At 39.8% G+C, this 26,628-nt stretch overlaps 1 protein-coding gene across 2 annotated transcripts in view; it reads right to left on the bottom strand.

The window, feature by feature from the left end:
* RORA (RAR related orphan receptor A) overlaps window positions 1-26,628 on the bottom strand; it is a 381,362-nt gene that overhangs the window by 94,940 nt on the left and 259,794 nt on the right. For both annotated transcript variants that reach the window (XM_054214151.1, XM_054214149.1), the window contains exon 2: window positions 24,617-24,646. In XM_054214151.1, coding sequence (XP_054070126.1) covers window positions 24,617-24,646 — 30 coding nt within the window. The remainder of the gene's footprint in view (window positions 1-24,616; window positions 24,647-26,628) is intronic.

Here is a 26,628-nt window from a genome sequence, read left to right on the forward strand (position 1 = left end):
TTCACCTCCAAAGGTTAGATTTGGTACAGTTTTGTTAAGAAAGGAAGGGATAAGTCTTGCAGAGAGCTAATAAAACCAGGCACAGCAAAGCAGTGATTATTCTGCCTGCAGAATCAGCCTTCTCTGGGAAGGTGCATAAGAGCACATGAGAAAGTGTGTTTAGGATGGGTCTGGGAGAGAGGGAGGATCCTCTTCTGCTTTAATATCTTTCTGCGGAGAAAACCTCTCTTCCCTTTGTAACCATCTTCCTCTTGCCACTTAACAAGTAGAAAAACTGACTGGGGAAGAACGGTGACAATGGGGGAGCTATCTGAAGAGGAGGTGAGGGTGGTATTTAGAGAAACCACAAGTTCTCATGCTCATTATCTCCTCACCAAATGAAGTCTTCTTACCCACCTGTGCATTGTTCTCATCCAGCTGTCCTACTTCTGTTTATTATGTAGCATTCATTAACTGGTTCTAGGGATAGCAATTGAGAGTGAGTAATTATCTCCCTAGCAGAAAGAATAAGGGTCAGATTCTTAAAGGTGACTGCTGAAGGTTTAAAAAAAAATAGAAATGAAAAAACAATCAGGCCTATTTTACTACTCGGTGCTGCATAAAGCAAGCCTGGACTTAAAGAAAGAGGTATAATTTATTTATACTCCAAAACCTTTGCATTGCCAAAGCAGATTTTGACAGGACACTCACAGATTTCAGAGGCTCTATGCTGTCAGCTCCCCCTTCCAGATGGATAAATACAGTACGGCCACTCTGTGTGTTCTTTACTCAGATGGTCAATTCAGTTATCAATGGTAAACCATAGTCTTCAGACCTGTTTCACTAAAAGTTTAGCACACATTATCACGCATCCAGGTAACATGATTTAAAGTAGCAGTAAAGATATGGTAGGACAGAATTTAGCAGTGATGGAAGTGCATAGGTAGGGCCACTGGAGGGTTATTCATCTGGTTGCTGGGACACACTAAGCTTGTGCTGTTGTGAGGTTGCTGCTATTGGTACCTGTGCTAGTTGGTTTTTATTACAATACAAACTTTCTATGCCCGTGATACAATCTTGGCCTGGAATACTGCAATTGTCATACTTTATTTTAGTACTCCTCGAGTAGTTTCCTCCTTAGTAATTGCAGAATGCCACCAGTTGCAGCAGTGAATCATAATGGCCCACCACAGCCTACCGCTAAGGAAAGTGGTGGGACAAGGATAAGCAAAGATGGAGCAGCTTAAAAAAAAGGACACATATCACTAGTACATAAAAGTTCAGGCAGCAACTTTCATGAAGTGATAAGCAATCCCAATTCAGAAGGCCTTCAACAACTTGACAAAGGTCTCATTGGCAGCAGGGAATGTTTCAGATACTTGGTGTTTTTTTTCGTTACAAAGCATGGTCTGTCCTTCCCTCGAGACTCCTTCCTAAATACCAGAGTGCTTCTTTTGGCACTGGCAGGGCCTGGCCTTTTGCATGGAAAATATTTTTCTTAATAATAATTATAAATACTACTATGTTCTTCTATATAAAGAGTAATGTAAAAGACTTTCAAATGAGGAAGAAAGGGAAGAGAGGTTTTCCAAACTAATTTTTATGTCTCAGGAAGCAGCTATTACTGAGGACAAGCCTGGATTTCATGCGAGGAGGAGAGACAGAGGGGAAGGGATCACATTTAATAAGAATCTGATTAAGTTCTACAGCAAGGGAGAGAGAAATGAACTTGCAAAGTGTGAACAATGCAGTAGAAAAACGTTTTCTGATTGGAAATCATCATCATTAACACAAAAAAATGTTAAGCAGCAGCACCAATTAACATTACTCGTTCCCACTTAAAGCAGTCTGAATTAAAGCTCTATCTAAAAGCAGTGCATTTGTTAGGGCCTGGATATCTACAAAATAAACACTTGCTAAAAGAGAGCAAAGCAGTTACATTGAAGTGTCAGCAGGGGCTACTTCGTCCCATAGAAATTTCAATTAGCTGAGAGTGCCAAAAGTTTCCCTATTTACAGATGTTGCCAGCAGCAAAAATGAAAAATAAGGAGCATAGTCAAGAAACAAGTAGTACCCAGCCAGTCTACGTAACAATTGGAAAGTCGTCTCCCAGGGGGGAACACACAGCACAGGGGACTGTCGCCTAACCAGGAGGCAGGGAAAGTTCTGTTCTGAACGCACGGTGCTGGCTGAAAAACTGGGGTACTAGCTGGACCACTAAACAGCACTAGACTAGTAGTTTCAAGAAAGAGGAAGCCTGCTTCCAACTGCAGCTGACAGAGTTTGCCTGCCCTTGTCAGCTTAACGGTGTAGGAGGAGAAGCTCCCCTGCCACGCGGACTGGGGGGCAGCGAGTGCTAGAGCAGGAGATGCAGACCAGCTCTGAGGCCACACATCGATGTTTCCCCTCAGATCAGTAGCACGCAGTGGTAACGCAACCCTCGATCTCTGCTGGTAGGAAAGCTTTGAAGATAGTTTAAGTATCCACGCCCTAATCTACAATGGAAAAAAAAAAATTAAGCAGTTAGATATGTTGGCCAGGGCTAATTATGCCGGAAGGGGGCTAGGGCCCATTCACACAATACCACAGCTGGGAGCTAGAAAAGGATTTTTATCACTTTAGTTTCTGTATGTCTTGGTTCTCCTTCTATAGATGAGAGTGCTTCTCTGCCTCGTTCAGATTTTGAGATATTAAAAACTGTGAAGTACTCAGCTGCGATGGTAATAAGGGCAACCCTAGATATGATTACACAGATGGACAAATTCTGCTCAAAATTTGTCATTTTTCAGACAAACTTCTGTTTTTATGGGATTTGTTTCTGTGTGCTGAGAAATGTGCGTGAAAGGTCTTGTTTGGAAAACCCCATCATCAGCTACCCTAGCTTAGCTACAGATAACAACAGCTAAGCTGATGCCAAGACTGATCCAAGTTACTACAAAATATCTTTCCGTTTATACTTAATTTGACTACTTTTTTTTCCCCCGATAGTCAGTACTAAGTCCTTTAAATTAATCCTTTCAATTCTTAATGTGAAGCACGAGTTGGAAAGTAATTTAAACACTAAGTGGGACCTACATGAACTTCTTCACAATGAGTACTCGCCCAAGCTATGGTTCCTGTATTGGAAGCCCAACAAACCAGTCTTGAAACGGGCTAAGCATGATGTGCTGATCGGAAACGAAATAGAATGTTAATGAAAATTTCAGAACACTGAAAAGTCTTGGCCACAACTTTAAGTATTAGTGCCCCAGAGGTTTGCTGTATGATTTCTGTATTTTTCCATTTGCCTATAATAGCAATTTTTAGTTTTAGTTTTTAAAGATTTAATTTGAAAATTGCAACCTTGGAATTAGCAATCATCCAGTAAAGAGCTGAAAAGCACCCAAGTCGGACCCAGGCTCCTGCCCCTGTGTAATGCCTCTGCTTTTTCAGCCCTGTACTGTGGGTAGAGCAGTTTTCTAGTGATCCTTTTGCTGATGGATGAAAAACAGTTGCATGTGTGTGCCAGTACAGCTAAGTACTTATTAGAAGCAGACACGGTAATGTTCCTCCTCAGAGCGAAAACAGGTTTTATGTAGCATGGGTTTCATTACAGTGTTTTTCAGGGGGAAAAAAAAAAAAAAAAAAAAAGAAAAAATCTGTCTAGGCTCATCATGGAAATACTTGTTTCCAGCTAGCAGAACTACCGATTTGCACTGTCATTCAGAAAGACTTTTAGAGATCTGAGCTGACAGATCCAAGCTCAGAGTAGTGGTTTATAATAGTTATTAGTAAGCAAACCAGACTGTATTTAGTAAGCAAAGCTGGGATTCTTTCCCCCAGAACTAAATACATTTGCAGCAGGTAATTGTTAATGTCATTCAAGTTCTTTTGGAATCACTAATACCCTACAACCAAAAAACCCCCCTCGCCCAAGCGTTCCTCAGCCTGCTGGCTGGGGACCATGGTAAGCCATAGGACAGTGGCCTGTGAAAACATCACAAAAAATAGTACTAATAGTAAAAGTAACATAAATATACACTTCACAGAAACTTGGGTACGTGTCAATACCAAAGCACCGTTGGGAACTGATTCGCAATCACTGCCAGTGGCCTACAAAGGAATTTTTTGTGGCCGGCATTTTTAATTAAAATATTTTTAATTATAACAGTAAGATTTTGCAATGCAGCTGTTTACCTAAATGCCTTAAACTTTATTTACCACCTTCAACTGCCAAATTATACTGAAATCCAAAGGAACTCTGGATTTTTTTTTTTTTACTCCCAAGGATTACGCTGTAGCTGGCTGAAAAAAGATTCAGAAACGCTGCACTAAGGAGTTAAAAACCTTAATAACATAATGGTTAAAATTCTATTAGATGAAAAATCTTACTATTTCTGGTGCACTTGAGTCAAGGAAGGATGGGCCGTCTGTGCAGGGGACAATAGGAGTATTCTCTGGCTTACAGCCAGCTCATAATTCATAGAGTAGCATTATCAGCCAAAGTTAATTTTTTTTTTTTTTTGATTAATCATCTGCCAGAGCTTGAGAGTTTGTGGCTAATTGTTCCATTCTTGACTGCAGAATGAATTAGAGAACAACGCGCAGTCCTAAGCCAGGGAGGGAAAACATAAAGCAAACCCATGCGCACACAATGAATAGTTCAGGTTAGTCAGGTACTTTGCTCTTCTGTTCATAAAGATGTGGTGAAAATCCACTGCTCCGAGGAACAGCAGGCATAAGTGATAGATGTTAAAATCCTACACGGTGTGCTCACAGGTGACTGGACTCATGTTGGACAGCTTGGCTTACGGAATAATAGGTTTGAGCAAGGAAGAAAGGAGAGCAGGATCACATTAGAAGGTTAACTCAGATTTAAGAAGTAACTGACTGAGACAGCAGGTGGCCGAGGAATGATGAATGGGCAGCAATATAAAACAGACACCTTTCATTATAGGTGGACGAAAAATACTGTTTAAAAAGGATATTACAGAGCAGCTCTTGTGGCTACATCTCTATGCTAGCAACGTAAATTAAAGGCCTGTTGGTGCTGGCTTGTGTAAGTGAAGGGCTGAAAAACAAAATTCTCGGTTGCACCAACTGTCATTGTTATAGTGCCTTCCCAGCCAAATCATCACATTTCCAGTGTGAGGGGTTTTTTAATTTTTAAATTCTTTAAAATATAAACAAAAAAGAAATATAACATTAAAAATGCAAATGTAAAGAAACAAAACCACAGACTACCCCATTTACATATGAACCACAATAGGGTCATTGTCCACAACTCACTCTCATTCATGTTAATAACAACACGTCTGCAAAAGAACGTGGAAAAACAAGAGGAAAGCTAGATAAATAGAATATATTGAAATTCTGAGAAAAAAACAATGCATCCTCTGCTTGGCTTTCCCATTTCCCTTGAGAATGAAAACTTGGAGGAAAAGGAAACGCCAGTGCCAACAAATAGAACTATTAAAGTAATGACAGAAAAGGACAGCGACGTTTAGATTAAACCTTCAAAAGAAATGCCAAAGTTATGATGACCTAAACATAAATAACCAATGCCTAACACTATTAGATACTTTTGGGGTGAAGAAACAAAGTTGACTGACTGTAGAGAATGAACTAGCACTGACGCAGAACAAAAACAGTGACTCGGAGAAAAACATGTCCTCCTAGAATTTGGAGCCCCATTTCTATGTAACTCTATAAAAAAAGAAGGGTAGAAACGCGCTTTTTGAGCTCACCATGAACGTGCAAATGGATGAAGGCACTAGAGATTGCCCAGCTGTTCAAAGTACCAAAGAGATGACGGCGAGGAACTACTGATCCACTTACACAGAGCCTGTCAGCAAATGACAAGCCATATATTCAAATATGAAAGAAAATGTTATCTTGTAGGAGCTAACTATCAGAGTCTTTTTTTTTTTTTTTTTACAAGTTACTCAGCGAAGCAACACATTGTCAGCGCTGCAACTAATCACCCCAAGTTAGTGTTTACTAGGGCTAATTTTGAGTAAGAGAAGGAAGGGAAAGCTTTACCGCAGTACATTAAATTGCCAAAAAAAATTCTGAATCAGAGACCATACGCGCATAGATAATGACAAGAAAAAGGTCGCACCTGTACACCTGCAAAAGAATTGGGTTCTGTGTGGAAAACTTTGTTTTCCTCTTTTCTTCATGGATCTCCATTGCTATGAGCAATGGAAGTAACATAAGCCATAATGAGCTATGTAGCTTTTGAGCCTGAAATCCATACAAAAGTAATACAGAAGAGCATTAAAAGCTGCATTTCAGCGATCATTTTCATGATGTGCAGGAGATACTACCATATACGGGGAAAACGTTTATTGAGGTAGAGGGGAGAGAGGATGTTGTATTACCAATATTGAATTCCAGCACTTCCTTACATACTGGAGTGAACGCCAGGTTCTTATACTGGATATGCTATACAATAGAAATAGAAAGAAAACAATATGACTTTCCTTTACAAACTGAAGAACATTATAAAGAGCATTCTCCAACCATCAGTTAATTCTGAACAGAGGCAATGCTAAAACATTAATACGATTAACCTTCAGCAGTTATTACACAGTATAATGAAGGAATATTTCATAGTTACAGAAAACCACATCCTTTCACAAGCCTGTTCACTTTACAATGCATCTGTGCATACGGGTGGCTTATGGAGAAGCAACGGTGTCAGCTGTCCCCATGATGGGACTGAAATGGGCAGCAGCCATGGGGACCACTCGAGAGAGAACATAAAGGCTAGAGGAAAGCCAGGAGACTTGTCACGGGCAGTTTAGCGGAGTTGGCACTGCAAACACTACTTCGCTAGGAAATTTCTAGTCCTGTTCAGAAATTGTACTTGCAGCTTTTTAATGTGCGTATCCAACATTTTAGTTCAGATGAGGAACTTGCTTTTGAAGCAGCTCTCCCCATCGCTTCACTATGTTTTGGTTTGCATCAGAGTGGCCTCAGAGCGCGTGAACAGGATTCCTTTCCGATGAAACTAAACAGAAAGATGCACTCCCAGACAATATGTAATTCACTCCAGCTGCAGTAGGCTTCATGAGACCGGACTAGACCTACTCTAAAGTCAACAAACAGACCAACCCTGAAACAGGTATAGTGTGGCTGTCAGATCCTCTATCAAGTGCTCTGCCCCCTTTCATCTGTGTGACTTGGTATAATAGATAGACCTTTAGCATTCCAGACTAGTCTTTACACTCGGTCTATCCCCAGTTCAGCTATGAATAAATTGCAAACATGTACTGAGAAGTTGGCACAGAGTCAATGTTATCAACGTTAACAAAACCAGATATTGATACATCTCCAATAAATCTTCTGGCTTGTGGGTGAGGCTAAGAATTTATAATTTCCTTCTGTCATGCTGTTAATGTAGCGGAGAACATAGATTTAGTTTAAAATTAAATGACAGCTTCATACCAACACACCTGCATTCTGATATGCGGTACAATACCTATGACACTTACACACATACGTCAACACTCAAAAAAAATATTGGCAATCGCAACAACATTATAGTCACATATCTACTGTGCCTAGCGGGAAGATGAAATGAAAAATGGCTGTTATGCAAACGTCCACAAACATTCACCACCTCTCTCAGATAACCAAACACCCATTTCAGTCACCTAAATCTGAAAGTGATAAATTTACTCTCTGTTTTGTGTTTGCGTGTAACAATAAATAACCAGCATGTGCCCTGAGGGTTAGGATTTCACGAATCATTACACTTGTCACCAGGTGGATGTCTGTCATTAACTATAGTTTGAGCTGCTAGGAGATATGCGTAAGGACAGAATTTAGAAAGTTATGTGTAAGTGATGCTCATGAAAGAATCGAGTTCTGCAATTTGATCCACGAAGGGAAGAACCATGGTCTTACACAGATGTCCCAGCGGCCAGGGAGGATTGACCAGGAAACTGGGTTTTCTCAGAGCTCCTCAGGAGACTCCACATAGGCACAAGCGCAGACAAATAACCCCCAGAGAGAGTTTGAAAGATGAGCAGGTGCTAGGCAAGCTCCGTAAGGAACTTAAGAGCATCCATATTACTGAGTCAAGTGCTACAACTTTTTCCAACAATAAGAAACTGTCTTCAGTTTTGCTGCACAGAAGAGATAACCACGAAACAGAGTCAAAAAGATATTGAAAGATATTTCCTGTGTGATGTAAAAACTGGATTTAAATCCTATCCATTCGGGTTCAAACCAAAACAAACCATTTAGTTCATTCCACTGTGAAACTTAAAATTCATTTTAGAGGAATGTATTAAAGACTTCTACAAACACAGGAAGAGGAAATATAGTTGAAATGTGCATGTAAAATACGTGTACATTTTCCCTTTAGAGACAATAAATAAACTAAATAGCTATTTTCTTCCTTATTATTTGCATAATGTGATAGGGTAACATATACAACTGCACTCATACCTGCAAATTACTCCTGAAAATTTTTGCACGTGAAGAATGAGCTATTTCTAAGTAGAGTCATATTCAATTAAACCATATGATCAGCATCCATTTATACTACAATATATAGCAAAGCATGATAGGAGCAAAATTGATTTTACTGCCTTTTAACCCGTATATACTGGAAATGTCAAGATCAGTGGGCGATAGCGTTGTGTTTGGTTTTTTTTAAAGTGTAAGAACAACAGGGGCGGGAGGGCTAAAAGGGTTTTTCTTGTACAAGTATTTCCTATCTTAGTCAGTGAAGACAAAATTCTCTTTACTATGACCTTTGCATTGTCTTTGTTCCATAAGCATCGCACACTTTCTCAATCTCTTCTTTAGCAGCCTGATGCCACCTCACCCGTCAGCAGAGCACTGACCGACGCTGATGTGAGTGCAGTTTCCATATAACAAGGATCACTCACTGATAAGTGACAGCTCATTCAACATGCCCTACCCTACCCACACAGGACTTTTTTGCTATAAGCTTACCCAGTAGGCTCTGCTTTCTCTTCCAGGAGCCAGGCTGCTTTGAAAGTAATTTTTCAGCCCCTTACAATGTGACCCAGGAACCTGCAGTTACAATTCCCAAATGGTTAGGCAATGCCGAAACCCTTGTCCTTAAGATCCATCAGCTTCAGTAGCACAGGGTACCTACAGTCGTGTGGAGCCATTTCTTCCAGCTTCCTTGCTTTTTAAAGCAATTTCTGCAATGCATGAGCTGAGCGATAAAGTTAAATGGGGAAAGACACTTCAAGCTCCACCAGCAACCCTGATATTTATAGTCAGCTCTTAGTAAGCACAAATGACTCTGACTTCCACACTGATGCCACCTCTTCATCAGCTTAAATATTTGAGGATACTCAGACTAAGGAGTTTCTGTTATCTTAATACAAGCCTCAAACAAACATGCCTAAATTACCACCACCTGCTAATTGACAAGAGCCTAATTTCTCCTCCTCCGTGTGCGAGACTTCAGACCTTTTCATGTCTGAACATTGACAATCTGACAGTTTTAAGCTTACATCATAAAACACTGACACAGTGAACGTGCCAATTTCAAGATGACTGCCATGAAAACATAAACTGTTTGACATTTAATAAGCTTGTGTTTTCATAGAAATACAATGTGTACTAGATGATTTGTTTCCGTGAAAACACATGGTTAGAAATGAAATGGAAATACTTTTCTCAACACTAAGCACATAAATAAATAGTCATCTGCGAAACAAACTGAAAATCAAGAAGTTTATATTAAATAACCAATGAAGGGTCAAATACAACAGCTGGTAGACTTATTTTTACCTCTCTTAAATTTTGGAATAAAGATGTTTTTGGAAATTAATTTAAAAGCGCCAAAAGACACAAGTGCTACATTTGATAACGCAAAGTAGAGAGATCTAACACACATGGATGGGGTGGTTTGGGAGAACTGTATTACCCTATTGGCAAATAGTCTGGTAAGATCCTAGTTTCTTTCCTTACTGAAGTTAATACCTGTATAATAGAGTGAAAAACTACTAAACACAGTATATGCTGTACCACTGTCGGCATAAAGGAGAAGCTATACCACTTTGCAATGAACAGGTTCTTCTGGCCCTAAAACAAAGGGCAGTTTTTCTACTGGTTCCAAAAGGTGCACAACGTCCCTCTTTTCTTTATGTCACTGCACCTGTCTTTGATCATCTCTTTTCTCTGATGGGAAAAATCTCCCGAGGAAAATTAAGAGTGCAACAATTAAGGAAGTGAAGGCTTCACGTAGTGAAGAAAAGGGATGTTTTAATGAATATGATATGTTCAGAGTATGGGCAGCATCAGGTTTAAATTAGTAGTTGCCGTTACATGCAGATTCCTCCAGGACATACCCGAGAAGTGCGTTTTTGAAAGAGGCTAAGCACTTCTGCTCTACTCTTGTAATCGGGGCATGCTTAGCTTGACGCGCATAAGGAGTGGTGTGATGAGTTATGGTCTCACTGCAAGGAAACAGAAGTTCAAGAGCTTTAATGGATCAAATATAAAATTTACCATCACTTAGTTCTTGTTGCCATTCCTTTATACACAATTTGACCACCGACTTCAGCTGTAGCTTCTGCTTCTCTTCTTACCTAATAGGTGCAAATATATTGAACTGGTGTACAACTTCCAGGTAAATAGTAACTACATCCTTTCCTCTTTCTTTTTACTTCTCCTTTCCTCTAGGAATAACAAAAATCATAATAGAAATATAACCTCAAACTATTTTGAAGCAAACGTGTAGGAAGCACATAAAACCCACCAAAGGGGCTGTCCATTTAACTGTTTTCAGTGACCAAACTGGAAAACAATAGAAGGTAAAAGCAGAAAAGACTAACTTGAGCTAAAACTACTTAAATAGTCAATTAAAAACTTCTTCTGGATTTATTATCCAGCAATGAACTAACCTAATAAAGGGAATGGTTATTTTTGGCTATGTCACTCAGAACTAGCTTACTGAATTAATTTTTTTTTTTTGGCTTTGGGCAAATTATATTTGCACTTTGGTAATTTATCTATTTAGAAATAGAGCCATTTTTTAATGACAAGTGCCTGCAAGAAAGATTTTGCGTGGGAAGTAGCAAAAGGATAGGAAAGAGAAGAGGGAAAATGGAATGATACAGGTACTACAAACTTTTGCGGTGGATATTAAAGTCTCTCAACAATTGCCCAGATCTCACTAGCGGGAGGGGTCCCTATCAAACTAACACTTACTTATTCAATTTATAACTGTTGAATAGACCTTTTGGCTGTCAAAAAGAGCACTATATCAAGTTTGTTCTGGAGAGAAGCATCACGGAGGCTTACTATGCCAGTACCATTAAGTCATTTTGGATGTGCAAGCCAAATCCGACACAACAGAACACCTAAGATTTACTGGACAACAAATACCCACCCACTATACATTAGAAATAAGTATGTAGGTAGTCTTCTGTTGCTTTGTCAATCACATTCATATGCTCAGCTTTGTGATTTCAAGACCAGGAACTCAATAACTTGAGTCAAGAAAATAAGTAGCTACAACATAAGCCTTCTCAGTTTTGCGCTTCCCGGAATACAATCCCCCTTACTAGGCTGGACCTGTGCTCTAACTGCAGGTCTAACCCTGGAGCAAGGAACGCAGTCCAAGTGATAGGTTCCTACCTGGAGCGACTGTCATACAACCTCCCATCCAACGTCAGTGAAAAGCAGCAAATTAACATGCAGTAAGGGATATTTTCTTGGCAAATTGGATTGCCAGGTATTAGTTTCACAAAGAATATTAATAAGTTCGCAACTAGTTGTTCCCAAGTCCAGGTCTCTGTGTCTCTTTTCTAAGGTTCCCTGTGAGAAGTGGCTGGGGATTTCTTGGTGACAACACTGTTTGCTTGTCAAAGATATATGTTCCAGAGAAATATACATTCCTGCTTCATCAAGGACGGGATTTCATACTGAAATCTACTCTCAAAACAGCTGGTGGTGAAGTCATGTTAACAGGACAAGGTTGAAGTACCTGAACTGCCTTGTTCCTAGGCCAGCTCTTAAAGTTACGTCACCATCATCCCATGCGAAGGACTATTCACCCTGTTCTGAGTTAACGAGGGGTTTTCTTACCTTCCTCCTGAAAACTGCAGAAAAAACTGAGACTATTTCAGAGAAATATTTTTGGAAATACCAAAAGCTCTGTTTAACAGGGAAATTATTTTCAGCCAGCCTTTAGTACCCTTAGGTCCTCAAACAACATGTAAAATCATCTTTTTGGATGACCCCTTTACTTACACTTCTTGCTTCAAGTACCGTAATATTCTGGAGTAAGCCAGCAATACAGGGAGGGAAAGGGGAAAACGGGTCGAGTGAAAGAAATGTTGAGTTTAAACAGGAAACTTGCCTTATCTGTAAAAGTTGTCTTTGCAGCCAGCAAGTATCACACCTACATATCAGTTAGGTAACAGTAACAAAGATAAGGAAACAGTTCTTCAGACAAACATTGGTGGGAAGGATGGTTATCAACTGATGACTATATCTAAAAGGAAATCACTAAATGGCTTTGGTCGTATACTGGCTTTCTGAAACCAGAGGTTTCCCTACTCGTTTTGCACAGAGATTAAATAAAGCCTAATTTGAATTTCCAGAAAACTGCAAGAATACCATCACTGCTGTGAACTGGCTTTTGAAGTTGGTGGTAAACACCTCAAAAAAAAAAAAAGAGGAAATTGCTTTGAGGGTGTGCCTAGTCTTTTGTTTAGCAAGTCACACTGCCACAACTCGCAACTGATGGTTTATGTTAAACCTTAAACAAGAACCTATCATACACACAGGGGGAAGATAAGCCAGATAGCACAAAAGTCTCTCAACAGTCGTAGTTTTTGCAGCAAAGTCATCCTCCTCTTTGTCAGGGCTTCCTGTTTCATTTACTGCTTGTATTTTTTACAATAACTCATTGAAGGTTCATTTCTGTTTTCATTGGAGTGAAGGATTTTACCATTAATGGCAGTAAGGTTAAGACAGGAAGCTTCCTGAAGTCCCAGCTGCAATCCCTTAAAACGGTCACTTCTGTTCAGGTGAGATCTACTCCTTTGAATCCCAAACCAGACAATACAGTAATTTAAGGCAAGGTGACTGCATTGGGGTTAAAGACCAAATCTAGGTTCTACAACTGTAGTGTCTTATAATAGCAAGCGATAAAGTAGTAAAGGATATTCGCACTGGAATGCAAAGGTATTCAGACTGGAGGATGTCATTTTGGTACTTACTAATACCGACTCTTTCCCTCTCTGTCTGCCTCTCTGTATAAAACATACTTAGAAAAAAGTTATTTCAATATTGTGATGCTTATTTTAAGGTGTGTTAGTAAGCACATCTGTATATGCCAAATCATGCATATTTTAACTATGCTTTTATAATGCACATACAGTTGATTGAAAGGAAGTCATTATGGCATTACAGAAAAAACGTGTTCTTTTGTCCTATCATGAAAGCACTTCTTCTGTTTTAAATTGAAACACAACTATTAAAATACAAAAGGAAATTAAACTACTCCCCTATACTAAAATAATACCAGGCACCGTGTCTTCTTTCAGTTTAATGGAGAATTTGCATAAGCAATTTGTATGTGAGCATAGCTAAGGTAAGCAGATGACCATCTTCCCACTCCTTGTGCAAATTACAAACACAAATGGCAGTTATGTACTCAGAAACTCAAACCGAAGTATCTGTCACTACCTTTTGATCCATATAAAACCTGAGAATCACCTGTACTCCTACTTAGCTGTAACTCCTATCTGGCAAGATTTCTGAAAAGCTGTCTCCACTGTTCTTCCTGCCTGCTCGCCACCCTGGCATTAACCGATACACACAAAGACATAGCATTTTGTCAACATACCTCAAAACTATTCAACTGTTACTGTTACAAAGAAAGAAAAAGAAAGTAGTATTTTAAAACATCTGTATCTCAAATTCCATGGAGATTCTATTTAATTTTGGGCTAGTTTGTTTCTGTTCCTACTTTTCAACCACAAATTTTAGTTCTTCAGACTGACCCACACTGCCCTTTGAGGCTTTTTGTCCTTTTTAGGTGAGCATTAATTACTCTACTTCGTTGTGTTAGGAGACTTAGAGGGAGAAAAACTCTGATGAGTGAAACTGTTTTTAAAATAAGAACTTTAGAAATATCCTCATCATTTTGTCATGAGATTAAGAACAAGGTATTCAGTATGAGTTTGAGTGACTACCTGCCTTATACGTTGTCTGCATGAAGCTATGTTCCCAGACAGGGTCAACGTTTAAATAATCCAGGTTGATGTTCTCAGAAAAAGGCTGCAAAAACTTCCAATATTTTTACAGTCCTAATAAGGTTAGCCATCAACATATATTAAAAAGCCCTTTTCAGGTTCAATAGTTGTTTCAGAGTGGCGACTGCAAAAGTCTAGCAATGCACTGTCAAATAAATGAGTCTATTAGGAATGATGGAATCAGTCCTTGGTTTCAAAATTCAGATAATAAAATGTGCTTTTTTTGGTTCAGATACCAACCTTGGAGGAGTCCATATGACGAAGCTTGCTTTAGAATCATTAGAATTCAGCCCTACTACAACAAAAATGCAGTATTGTGCTATAAGAAACATGCCATGAAGTGAAATGAATGTGAGCAGAAAGCTCTAAGGACAGATTCTTCTCAACATGTGAAAAAAGGTAGCAGTGAAACGTCCATGGGAACAAACCATCTACTTCTGAAAATCACTTTAACTTTTGATCTTTGAAAAAATGGGCAACCAGGCCTAAAGATCATGTTTTAATCCTAATTTTAATCCTAATTTAATCCCAACACTTTGCTGTATTTGGTAGCTATCCATTCACAGAGACGAAGACTCAGGTGACTTAAGGAACTGTTCAAATCAAACTGACAGAGCCTTGCACAAGTCTTGTTTAGTAAGGACCATTATCTCTTAGGAAATTATTGCAGAGGATGTAGTCAGAAGGCTTACAGTGTATTGGTATTCCTCTGTATGTACAGTTAGAGCTGCCTAGACCCAGACTATTCAGAGCCAAAATACGTGACTCACATATTGAAGAAGAAAGTTGTGAGCAGCAACACTTTCTATTTGTTTTCATGTTGTTTGCACTGAAAAACACCCAGAATGCAAAAGTAGATTTGGAGAAGCCTCATCTGCCGGTTTTCTGGTGCCCAAACCACTCAAAAACTGGGAAAAAAAAAATTAACTTCATGACTTTGCCAAGAGTAACTTCTACTGCTCTCAGCGTTGGATTAAAGACTTAGAGTGTGGAGAGTATCACATATTTTGAAGCTTACATTCAGCCCATAACACAGTTCTCCTCTGTAACCAACAACCATACGAAATTGTGGATGGCTGTTCTTACTGAGCTGGAAACATGAACTTCATGTAACGACTGTGAGAGTTCTAAAGACAGGAGACTTTAAAAACAACAACAAAAGACGACGATATGTTTTAAGGGCTGATCAAAACATGTTTCAGCTAACAGGAATCCTGAAAGTAGCTGCAATAGGATTGAGATCAGTCCTACGCTTTCTCTGTTCAAGTACTTTGCACAAGGCACAAGAGTCTTCATGGCTTAATTCAGGATTTCTAACATCAGAGAAACGGCCTTAGAATTAACAGATAGAAAAAAGAAGGGTACAAAAGGTGTAAGAACAACTTTCTAGGGAATTATAAGGCAAGACTTGGGTATAAAAGAACACTGCAGACATTCCCAATGTATTTACTGCCTACATCCACAAACAGTTTAAATTTATTTTTGAGTCCTATCCACAATCTCTTTTTATCCATCAACCACACTGACAGAATTTAGGTGTCTAATGTCAGAAACCCCCTAATGCTCTCCCAACACTCCATCATTCCTTAAAACGTGGGCCTCCAATTCATTTTTTAAACATGAAAGCGAATGTCTCTGCCCATCTTACACACTTACACAGGACAGACCAGAAGAAGAAATGAAGTGTGAGCAGAACTGGAATTTATTGATTTGTAACCTCTATTAATGTGAATTAGAGGCATAGAAAGGCTCAGGACTCACACTCAGATAAAGATTTGTAAAAGTTAAGACAGCTTCCTTTCTTCTGCTTATCTAATTCAGTTTGCTAGGTAACTGTCATTCAGAAGTATCTGAACTGTAATCCAGCATACACACACACTTTCATACTGGATGATTAACATTTTGCAAATGCTTATCAGTCTTCATTTGCCAAAATTAATTTTCATTTATTTGCAGTTTTTTACCTTGCTGTAGTTTGCATGCTACTTTGTTATAAAGGCACAGAAAAACCTATCTTAAGGTATTTACCAGAAAACTCACAGTGAAGTAAGTCCATAATTAATGGTTACAGCCAAAAATCCCATGTAGATAGAAGCTGCTCCACATACTCGGAACAGAACCAGAGAAGAGACCTGACATTAGCTTCAAGTGCAGCTAATAGACAGAGTTCCCCATGGGACTTCCAGGGCAGTGCGTTTAATTGCCTGTTCTATCAGCCTTAGAGAAAACGAAATGTTCCTTCCAACTGTGCCAAAGGGTTGGGGCCCAGGCAGAAGCCAAGCTTTTGGGTCGCTAATAGAAGATTAGAGACACCAGATTTGTCTCATTTCTGACCAGTTACTCTGTGAGGGCATAAAACATGCATTAATAAAAAGTTCTCCCAATGCTTTACCCGCAGCTGCTTCCGCATGATCTGTCTCAAAAATATCAGAACTTTCACAGAGAAAATGTTTCACTGCAATAGACCTACCATGAAGAACCAGAGCATCCACAGATTTCCACCTATATCCACGTCATGAAAGTCACACGTTCAAACACAGCATTGTCACTCTGTATATTCTTTCTCCCAAGCCAGCCAGAAACATTTTTGGATTTTAAAAGTACTCCCTCCTCTCCTCATTATTTGACAATGCTTTCATCTTTGCCCCTGTACTCAATAACTTGTCCACCACAACAATAAGGCAACATTCATTCCCTCTCAGGCAACAAACAAGTCACTGACACAGTGTTTTCTGTGGCAGGGAATAAAACTGATCGATTGATGATGCTGGCACCCAAACCAAACTTTTTACAGGGATGGCTTCAAAGTAGAATTAAAGGTACAATATCTAGCTGATGATGACGAGGTTTTCTTTGGCTCACAAGAAAGAACAAAAAAAATAATAATCAAGTGTAGCAGTAGTTCAGTAAAAGTTTTGAACAAGAGAAAAGCCCTAGATAGTTATCTTCAGATTCTTCACCAGGGCAAACAGTGCTTCAAGGACAAGTAGGAAAGTAGCTTCTATTTGAGGCAACTTCATTATAAAATCATTTTTAATAAGCAATCTGAACAAAGAGAGGGAGTGCTCTTGCAGAGAAGCCCCCAAGGGATCTTTAAGGCTGCCCAGTAAAGTTATTAGGAGGTTACACACAGGGGACCAAACAGCTATTTTATTGGCCTCAGGGGACAGGGCTTAGTTTTCACCTGTTCTCTTTAGGCCTTGGTGCTAACAGCAGATCCTGTTAACCATCACTTTTCTGCAGGCTCCTGTTTTGTGAAAGAAATGTATCATTTACTTTAGCTGGCACACGAAACACGTGAGGGGAAGCAGACAATACAATGCACACTAGACATGCTAGGTAATTATAAAGCAGATCAGAAAAAAAAAAATCACAGTTATTTTACCTTTAATACAATTAAGCAAAATAACTAACGAACTTCAAGAAATCTTTAGCAGTGGCTATAAATATAATGTGGAAAGTAAAGTCAGAGAAAAAGAGAAGTCCAGGTCTTGGGTTCAATTAAGCTGCAAACCTTAATATGCTTGTAGAACTTTGGTGAACGACATGGTATAATCACGTTGGTATAACGAAAGCTTTCAGCTGCAGTGTGAAATTGAAACATGAATTGACCACCTATCCCAAAGGTAAGTCTCACTGAGGTGCAGAGAGTCAAGATACTTCTCTAAAGCAACACCTACTACAAGCTGAGGGTAGGAATAGTCCCAGAGCTTGACGTGGGACTGAGGGAAAGGGGTGGGATAGGTGCTGGGTGTGGGACTTCAGAGAGCAGAAGGGATGGGTTTCCTTCCCCCCTTTGCCAGCAAAGCTGCCAGCTCTTCATGCAAATGCCTTTATTTAATGATAAGAATTAAAAGCACACAGTCCCTACTTAGTTTTCCAGCAGGAGCTCATGTCATTACAGTCAGCGCCTAGCTTTGGAAGCACTTCTTATCTGACAGAAATTAACTGAAAGGATAATTTCAGTGTAAGTAAGGAATATTTCATCCAAAATTAAGGAATTCATACAGAGATGCCTACTGACATCACTTTTAAGAAAAATTACACTAGAGTAACTATTTCAGTAAATCACAAAAAGCAGAGAAGTCCCAAGTCTGAAATAAGGGGCAAATATCTTAGAGTTACAAAGGAGTCTAAATCTATAGAGGGTTTTGGGACAAGTAGTTTCTGTTAAATCTGGATATATCTTGGGTTATAAAAATATAAAATATACAGTGCTGAATGTGATACCCAGGTACATCTATTTGCATTACAAGCAAACACAGACAATAAAGGATGAACAAAGTTAGTCCAGGGATCACTAACAGTGGCTTTCTCACTGTTGTACCTATCGCAGCACGATCTACAAAGCACAATCGCCAGATGCCGCTTCTGCCAGTATCACACGTTACCAGGCATTGACACAGAATAAAGAAGTGTCAAACCCTGTGGCAGTTCAGGGAGAAGGTAACAACAAATGGTAACATGCTGAAATGTGACAGTCCACACCAAATCAGTCCAGGTAGTGAGAAGGTACGGCTGCCCTGGCCCAGTATTCTGTACACATATGTTTGAGATGTCCCTAATTTGGAGAGACACGGATTTGCTGGATGGACCACTCCGTGGATAAGGAATTGGGTGGACAGCCACACTCAGAAAGTGACCAGTGACAACTGGTGTTCCTCAGGGGTCGGCATTGGGACTGGTGCTGTTTAACTTCTTTGTCGGTGACACGGAGAGTGGGATCAAGTGCACCCTCAGCAAGTTTGCTGACAACACCAAGCTGTGTGGTGGGGTCAACAGGCTGGAGGCAAGGGAAGCCATCCAGAGGGACCTGGACAGGCTTGAGAGGTTGTCCCATGGAAACCTCATGAAATTCAGCAAGGCCAAGCGCAAGGTACTCCACATGAGTTGGGGCAATCCCAAGCACAGATACAGGCTGGGCAGAGAATGGATGGAGAGCAGCCCTGAGGAGAAGGACTTGGGGATGTTGATGGACGAGAAGCTCAAGATGAGCTGGCAACGTGCGCTGGCAGCCCAGAAAGCCCCCTGCATCCTGGGCTGCATCAAAAGCAGCGTGGCCAACAGGGCGAGGGAGGGAATTCTGCCCCTCTGCTCCGCTCTGGTCAGACCCCACCTGCAGTGCTGCGTCCAGCCCTGGGGCCCCCAACAGAAGAAGGACATGGATCTGTTGAAGTGGGTCCAGAGGAGGGCCACAAAGATGATCAGAGGGCTGGAGCCCCTCTGCTATGAAGACAGGCTGAGAGAGTTGGGGTTACTCAGCCTGGAGAAGAGAAGGCTCTGGGGAGACCTTAGAGCCCCTTCCAGTACCTAAAGGGGACCTACAGGAAAGATGGGGAGGGACTCTTTATCAGGGAGTGTAGCAGTAAGATGAGGGGGAACAGTTTTGAACAGAAAGAGGGGAGATTTAGGTTAGATATTAGGAAGAAATTCTTTCCTGTGAGGGTGGTGAGCCACTGGAACAGGTTGCCCAGGGAGGCTGTGGATGCCCCATCCCTGGAGGTGTTCAAGGCCAGGTTGGATGAGGCTTTGAGCAACCTGGTCTAGTGGGAGGTGTCCCTGCCCAGGGCAGGGGGTTGGAACTGGATGATCTTTAAGGTCCTTTCCAACCTAAACCATTCTATGATTCCATGAAGCTGAACTTCCCAACAGCTTAACAGATCAGATTGCTGTGAACGTAGAATGAGGTCCCCATTTTGAACACCATTTTGCAGACGGCTTTAATGTCTGACTCTCTTGACTCAGAGATTTAGGAAAGAATAGTATCAAAGTAGCACAACTAAAAAGTTCCATTACCAGTAAGGGAAATCCTTATCATAAACACATAAGAGAACAAACTGGGATGGGAGGTCTTAATCTTAAATTTCCCTGAAAAGTGAGCTGGTCAAAGCAGAGGAACTGAGGTACGTAGCTATCCATCACTGGGACTGCCCAAAGAAACATGCTTTTCCCTCCAAATGGTGATAATTTAGACTAAGTGCATGAAGTAGGCAGTTGCCAAACAGTTTTGGACTCAGCTCACAAAGGCCCACCATCCACACCGTTTGGTGACAGTGATCTGTAGGCACACTGCCACTGGAAAGCTGAACGCAAGAGCAGCCCCTGGTCAAAGTAGCACCTGGAAAGTAGTACCTGGTAGTACCTAGTCCAGGTAAGAGCACCGCCACAGGTACCTCCCTCTGCACTGACAAGTATTTGTCATGGGGAGCTACAGTCCCTGATGCTTTTCTACTGCAGAACAAGGTACCAATGGATGGTAGGAGCTCTTGCATGGCTTTCTGGAGACATGGAAAGAAAAATCATGCAAACGGAAGGCTTGCAAAATCTATGCATTTTTTTCTATCTTAAAAATGTCAGGTAAGCAAATAACTGAATGTACCTGGACCTCTACGCAGATATGAACTCCAGCTATGTAATCAAACTCCTTTGAAGCTTCTGAGTGTGGTTCATTGCAATTCAAATAGCAAGAGAAAGAAGGTTCCATTACATTGCGGATTCATTACAATATTAACCTTCTGGGTGCATCCGCAGGAAACCACCCCTTACTTTGATAGGCAGTCAAGTCAAATTCATTTAAGAAAGTCAGCGCCCAGGATATAAAAACATCCTGGAGAAAAATAAGGTGATTTATTTGTGTGACAGTTCTGAGTCACAAGTGGTCCGGTAGAGGCCATCAAACTCATTGCATGAAGTGTGGCAAGATTTAGATTTAACATGCCAGAAATGAAATACTACACACTTTGGGACTGAGCATAAACCCAAGTCAGGAGGTACTAAATGCCAGGTCCTTTGCAGCCTTCCATTCCCCAGAATTTCAGATTTTTGTTGTCACTGCCTCAATGACGCCTGTCTGAATTTGCAAAAAGGCTGAAGCTGTGCATCAAAGTTACCATTGTACTTTGAGTACTTCTCTATTCAGAGCATGAAACGTGAGAGGAAGAGGGTTGTATTACAAATATTAGTGCAAATTAAATGATCAGAAAAGAATCTAAGTGTCAGTAATATCTTTCTTGAGTCAAAAAAGAACTGAAACACCAGAAGTCCCACTTTGTATGGAAGATGAGATAGGACTTGGCTTCAGCCGTCTGACTTCGCTACACAAAAGGTCATATGAAGTGATGGTTAACCTAACAAACCCCCATGTGAGCCCAAGAGAGAATAGTTCTACAGATAGAACAGATAGAAGGCATGAATTTTTATTTCAAAAGCCTGTTTAATCTACTGATGAAAAACCTGCATTTTGGGGCGGACAAAATGTATTCCCTTTGTCTGCTTAGAAGAGTATTACACTCCTTGTTTAAAAACGGCAGGTTTTGTAATGTTCCAACTCTGATAAAGAGAGGATGTGGAGAAGTAGCTAATGAGACAGCATACTTGGATAAAATCGGTTGTATCAAGAAAAGTGAAAATCTCTCAGGTTTTATTTAGCTAGTTACGTTATGGAAGACGTATATTTCTTCAGCATTATATTGCATGTGTACAAATACTGAACTATTACTTGATTGAGAAATGACCTAAGCACCTGTCATCAGCACAGTACTCCCATTTCGACTGACAGAACACTTCTGTCACCGACTAATGCCAAGAAGGAGGTGAAATATACCCCAAATCTCAAACAGTAAGACCAGGAAGTACCAAGTAGTGGAGGCAGACCACCAGCAATTTCAAAACGTGCACAATTAAAATGGCTATTAGGATAAGTCTGAAAAGGATTAATCTGATGTTTCAAATGCATAATGTGCCAAACTTTCTGGTATTATACTCCACCAGTTAAGTCAAAAGGTCATTAGAAATAAGTGCTAGTTTACAGTCAGTCAACACCCTCATATGCCATACATTGTAAACTTGGAATAGGAAGACTTCATCCATATTTCTAAACAGTAGTGCAGACAAGACATATACACTTCACAAAGCGTTTGTGAGAATGTTTTTTGAAATTTCTTTGCAGAAATCCTACTCTATGCAGCTTCATTTGGCTATGCTATATATACCGATACAGAGTGATAGGCAAACTCTAGACCAACTTGATCCACAAAAACTCCTTGTCATTTTTAGTTACTAAGAACACAGATCTGAGTTGTAGTTTTTGCTTTTAGGTGTTTTTATGAAATTATTTTTTTTCCAAGTCATTCCAAAACTGGGAATTTTGATGTCTACTTCTTCTCTTCAATAATAAAAAAAATTCTAGCCAATAAGGAAAAAAAAAATGCTTATCGTGCGTGATGCCAAAATGCTAAAGATGCACAATTTGCATTAATTCCTGCTCTATGAGAATTTGTCATAACAGGAATGAATTCTAAAAGAACGTCAACCAAAACTGAATGAAAACTCATACATATTTGTTAGCAAACGTAGCCTGCATTTTCATCATGCCAATTACAGCATATTGCTCTTTCTATTTTAATCCTTTCTTAATGGGCAAGCTTATCTTCCCATTATTCAGGGAACTTTTTTGTTCATGCTTCAGCAATTGCATGACAACTGATTAACAAATCAGGGAACTACTCTTTGACAGTTCTCTTAAAGCAGCCCAGAGTTCTCAACATAGAAGATGCTGGGACCCTAATTTCTGTCTTAACTAGATTAAAGTCCATATATGGTGAAGAGTAGCTAATCATCTAACACAGCTGATGAATACATCTTTTTGTCATCATAGGCCTCACACACAGCACCTGCTGAGATATAAATGATGACAACACTATCAGTCTGGCATAGCTTAAGAGCATATTTCCTACACTCTTTAGGTCTGTGGTTACTATTTAATCTTCCTTACAAAAAGTGTCGAGTACTGGAACCGGAGATGTGACTCTTCTAGCAGGTCGGCACATGGCACTGCTGTATACAGAATATATAGGGCGATTTCAGCTGATTTCCAGGTGGAGCGTTACAAACCACCATGTACAGTGGTTAGCCTCTATACAAGAGAGGCCCAAGACTGAGCTAGCATAAATACCAAATTACTTACCACCTCTAGAGAGGGTGGTCGCTCCAGGCCAGGGTTGAGCTCATGGGCAAGGCTGTGCAAGGAAGCTGTCTGTACAATGCCTGGCCTGCGGATATACAGAGGACTTCAGTCTCCTGTACTGTCAATCTCAGTCAGCATGAGCTCAAATATTCACCAAAAATGTAAGGGTCAAATTCTGCCCTCAGATGCCTCGCCGTAGCTCCCATTAAGTTCAATGGAAACCACATATGCATTCAGCCAAAGGGGATCCGACCCTAAGAACGCATTAAGCAGCAAGCCCACCTAAACAGAGGAGGACCATCACACTCCAAAAGTTTGTGACGTTTAACATTTGCTTCAAAATTCGTAAAAACCGGTGTCTCATGCTTAAATCAAGAAACTGTATTTTGTAACTTTATATGGTATGAATTCATAATCTCAAGTCAGATTTGTCATTACGTGAATATTTTAAAACCAGGAATTAAATAGGAATGAAATTAATGCAAGACACTTTATGACACCACTTTAACCCTAAGAAGCTGCGGTGAACATACTTCAAATGCATAACATTGTTAAAACGCATATATCTTTGTAAATTTTGTGCAGCCTACCACCTGTCTTGTTAGAAGGCTTTCATGACACAAATAGCTTCAGCTTCAGGCTACTCCTGTTTCGGATCCTTGGCAAGTACAATTCCTGCACTACCAGATTTCCAAACCTCCACAGTATCGGAAAAATCTCAACATATCACCTTCAGATACAAATCATAACATTTTCTTGGAATTGTGCTTTTAACTCACTGCAGAGTAGATGAGAGTTGATCCCCAATAACGATGTCTTTCAAGAAGGTTTGGAATAAATGAATTCATAAGTAAAAGCCCACATTCACATCCATTTCCAAGGTTGCCACTTATAAGGACTGTTTGTTTATATGGTTGAGAGCAAAACAATAACCTCCTCATTTTCATCAAGAGCTCCTTAAGCACAAGCACAGAATGATTTACCTCACAGATTAACGAATAGGAAGGGACGGAAGACTTTCAATTAAATAACTCATTTTTATTCGAATCATACTGCATATGGAACAGACATATAAAACCAGACATATTCCCCTTGCCTGTATTTTCTGGATACGTTACTTATCATCTAGCAGTAAGGTATAGGTACTAGAATAAGGAATTCTGCCTTTCTTCACAACTTTCTTTTTCTGCCCTCTGACTTAACACATATGGAAATGCGCGCACACACACACACTCCCTCATTGTATATTCATTTAGATGACATTTCAGGTAAGGACTGGAACTGCAGAAAACCCACCAGAATTTTAAAAACGGAACCTTCTCAGACCAGACCAACACCTAATAGTCTGAGCAGCCCAGCCAGCCTTACATCAATTCCATTTGTAAAATTCCATTTGTAAAAGACGGCCAAACCAAAAGGTATTACTTACATGTATGAGTCTTCTTTGTTACGGAAATACCTGTAGGGAAGAAATGATACTAATGTTAGCAAAGAGACCACTAAGTAAATTATTTTGACATGTATTTCATCATTAAACTATTTTATTTCAGACGCACAGTGGCCACTATAAAAGAGGAATGAAAATTGCAATAATTTATACATTAGAGGTGGGAGGATCTCCCTTCTTTGCATGCAGACTTTAATGGTATATTCTCTCCTTACACCTCATCAATAAATATTTCAACATGTATTGCCTAAATTTTGTTGTTGGAATGCATATCTACATGCTGCTGTTTTAAAACCGAAGCTGATACCAACACCACTACGGAAGTCCCCTTTTATTTGCCATGGTTAAAATTTTCCCACACTCATATTAACTACTGCACATCAAACTACGCCGACAGAACAGATTTGAGCAGTACAACAATTCATTAGCTATGTTATTAAGTTCAAGTAGTTCCTTGACTGCAAGCTGTAGCTTATGCTCATTAAAACCAAATGAACAGCTCTCTCAATATGAGTATTACTTGCCATAATTCCAAGCCAGATGCAAATATCTCCAAGCTGTTAAATATATACTTTCTGAAGTAATAAAGATGTTTTTATGCTAGACAGGCATGTGGTGGCAATCACCAATGATGGTCCAGTGCCAGTGAAATTTGAGAGGCATTTTAAAAAAGCAACAGAGTGAACAGAACGAGGCAAAATTCATAATACCAAATAAAGATAAAATTAACTCTGTTAAATGTCATCGGAATTCATGCTTGAATACAAACAATATTGTCTCCGCTTTAGTAGATATATGGTGCTGTATTCGGACCCCTCAGTATTTAAGCTTCAATCTCCTTGGGGGGAATTTTATGAGAAAAGAAAGAGGTTACTGGAAGCAGTACAAGTATTTGAAATATTTCATTTGTGATTAAGGCCTGCAATGAAATTTTGGAATTGGAATCATTTGCCTTACTATTCATGAAACACAGAGAGACCCGACTCTCCTTAGATACCCTCATATTCCTTTAACCACCGCTTCCAAAAACAAATTACTATGGAAAAAATAGGCTTTTATTTCAGGCTTCTTTGTTGTGGAACACAGCAGGGAAGCAGTAGGTTATAATAATTCAGAAAAATATAGATACCTTATTTGCAAATTTAGAGTTAACTTCCAAAGCCAACAGTTTTCAAACTATTCATGTTTTTGGTGGATACATAAATCCACAATGCCAAACCCAAAAATGTAGCTATCAAGTTTGACATAAATGTCATGGGGATTTTTTTTTTTTTAATTGCACTTGTGTTGCTACTGGCCTTTTGGTTTTGAACCAGAGTTCTACAAGTGTGAGCACTGGAACCTTTCTTTTCCCCAAAAAGAAAAGCTGAGAGGCTCCAGCCTTTGCGAAAAGAAGTTCTGAGCAATTCTTTTGAATAATCTTGTAAATGTGAGGCAATGGTAAGCAATTTACAAAAATCAGGATACTAGAACTTGATTATGTTTGTGTACTGACTGAAATTGAAAGGTCACGGCCAAATCTGCACTTTCCTCATCCTAGGAATTAAGGTTGAAGCCTCAAACTGTAGAGGCAGGGTAGGCAATAAGAACAAACGAAAAACAAACATAATAAAAATAAAACCTTTTAGTTATGTAAGTAGCTACTACAGGGGTCAAATTCATCTTTTAAATTTGTATTTTGTAAGAGCCAGCTTTCTTGGATTTCCATTCCAGTCCAATCGTTATGGTCAGCTCAGCATAGGCGGACAGGAGAGGACAGGAGAGGAGAGGAGCGGAGCGTGTGTCAAGGAGGTGAGCGTTCCCACAGGAATGAGAGCTTAGGGCAAGAAGAGGGGCAGAGCGAGAAGCAGCAGAGAGATCGGAAGTATCTACATCAACATACGCGACCAATATCTTGTGCACATTCTGGTATGAGTGCAAAAGCGCTCTCTCTAGGTTTTTCCAAAGCTCTGCCCTTTGAATTTGAAATTATAGCTGTCATTACAACTTTTGTT

This window comes from Rissa tridactyla, chromosome 9 (assembly GCF_028500815.1).
Source record: "Rissa tridactyla isolate bRisTri1 chromosome 9, bRisTri1.patW.cur.20221130, whole genome shotgun sequence".
Taxonomy (NCBI): Eukaryota; Metazoa; Chordata; class Aves; order Charadriiformes; family Laridae; genus Rissa; species Rissa tridactyla.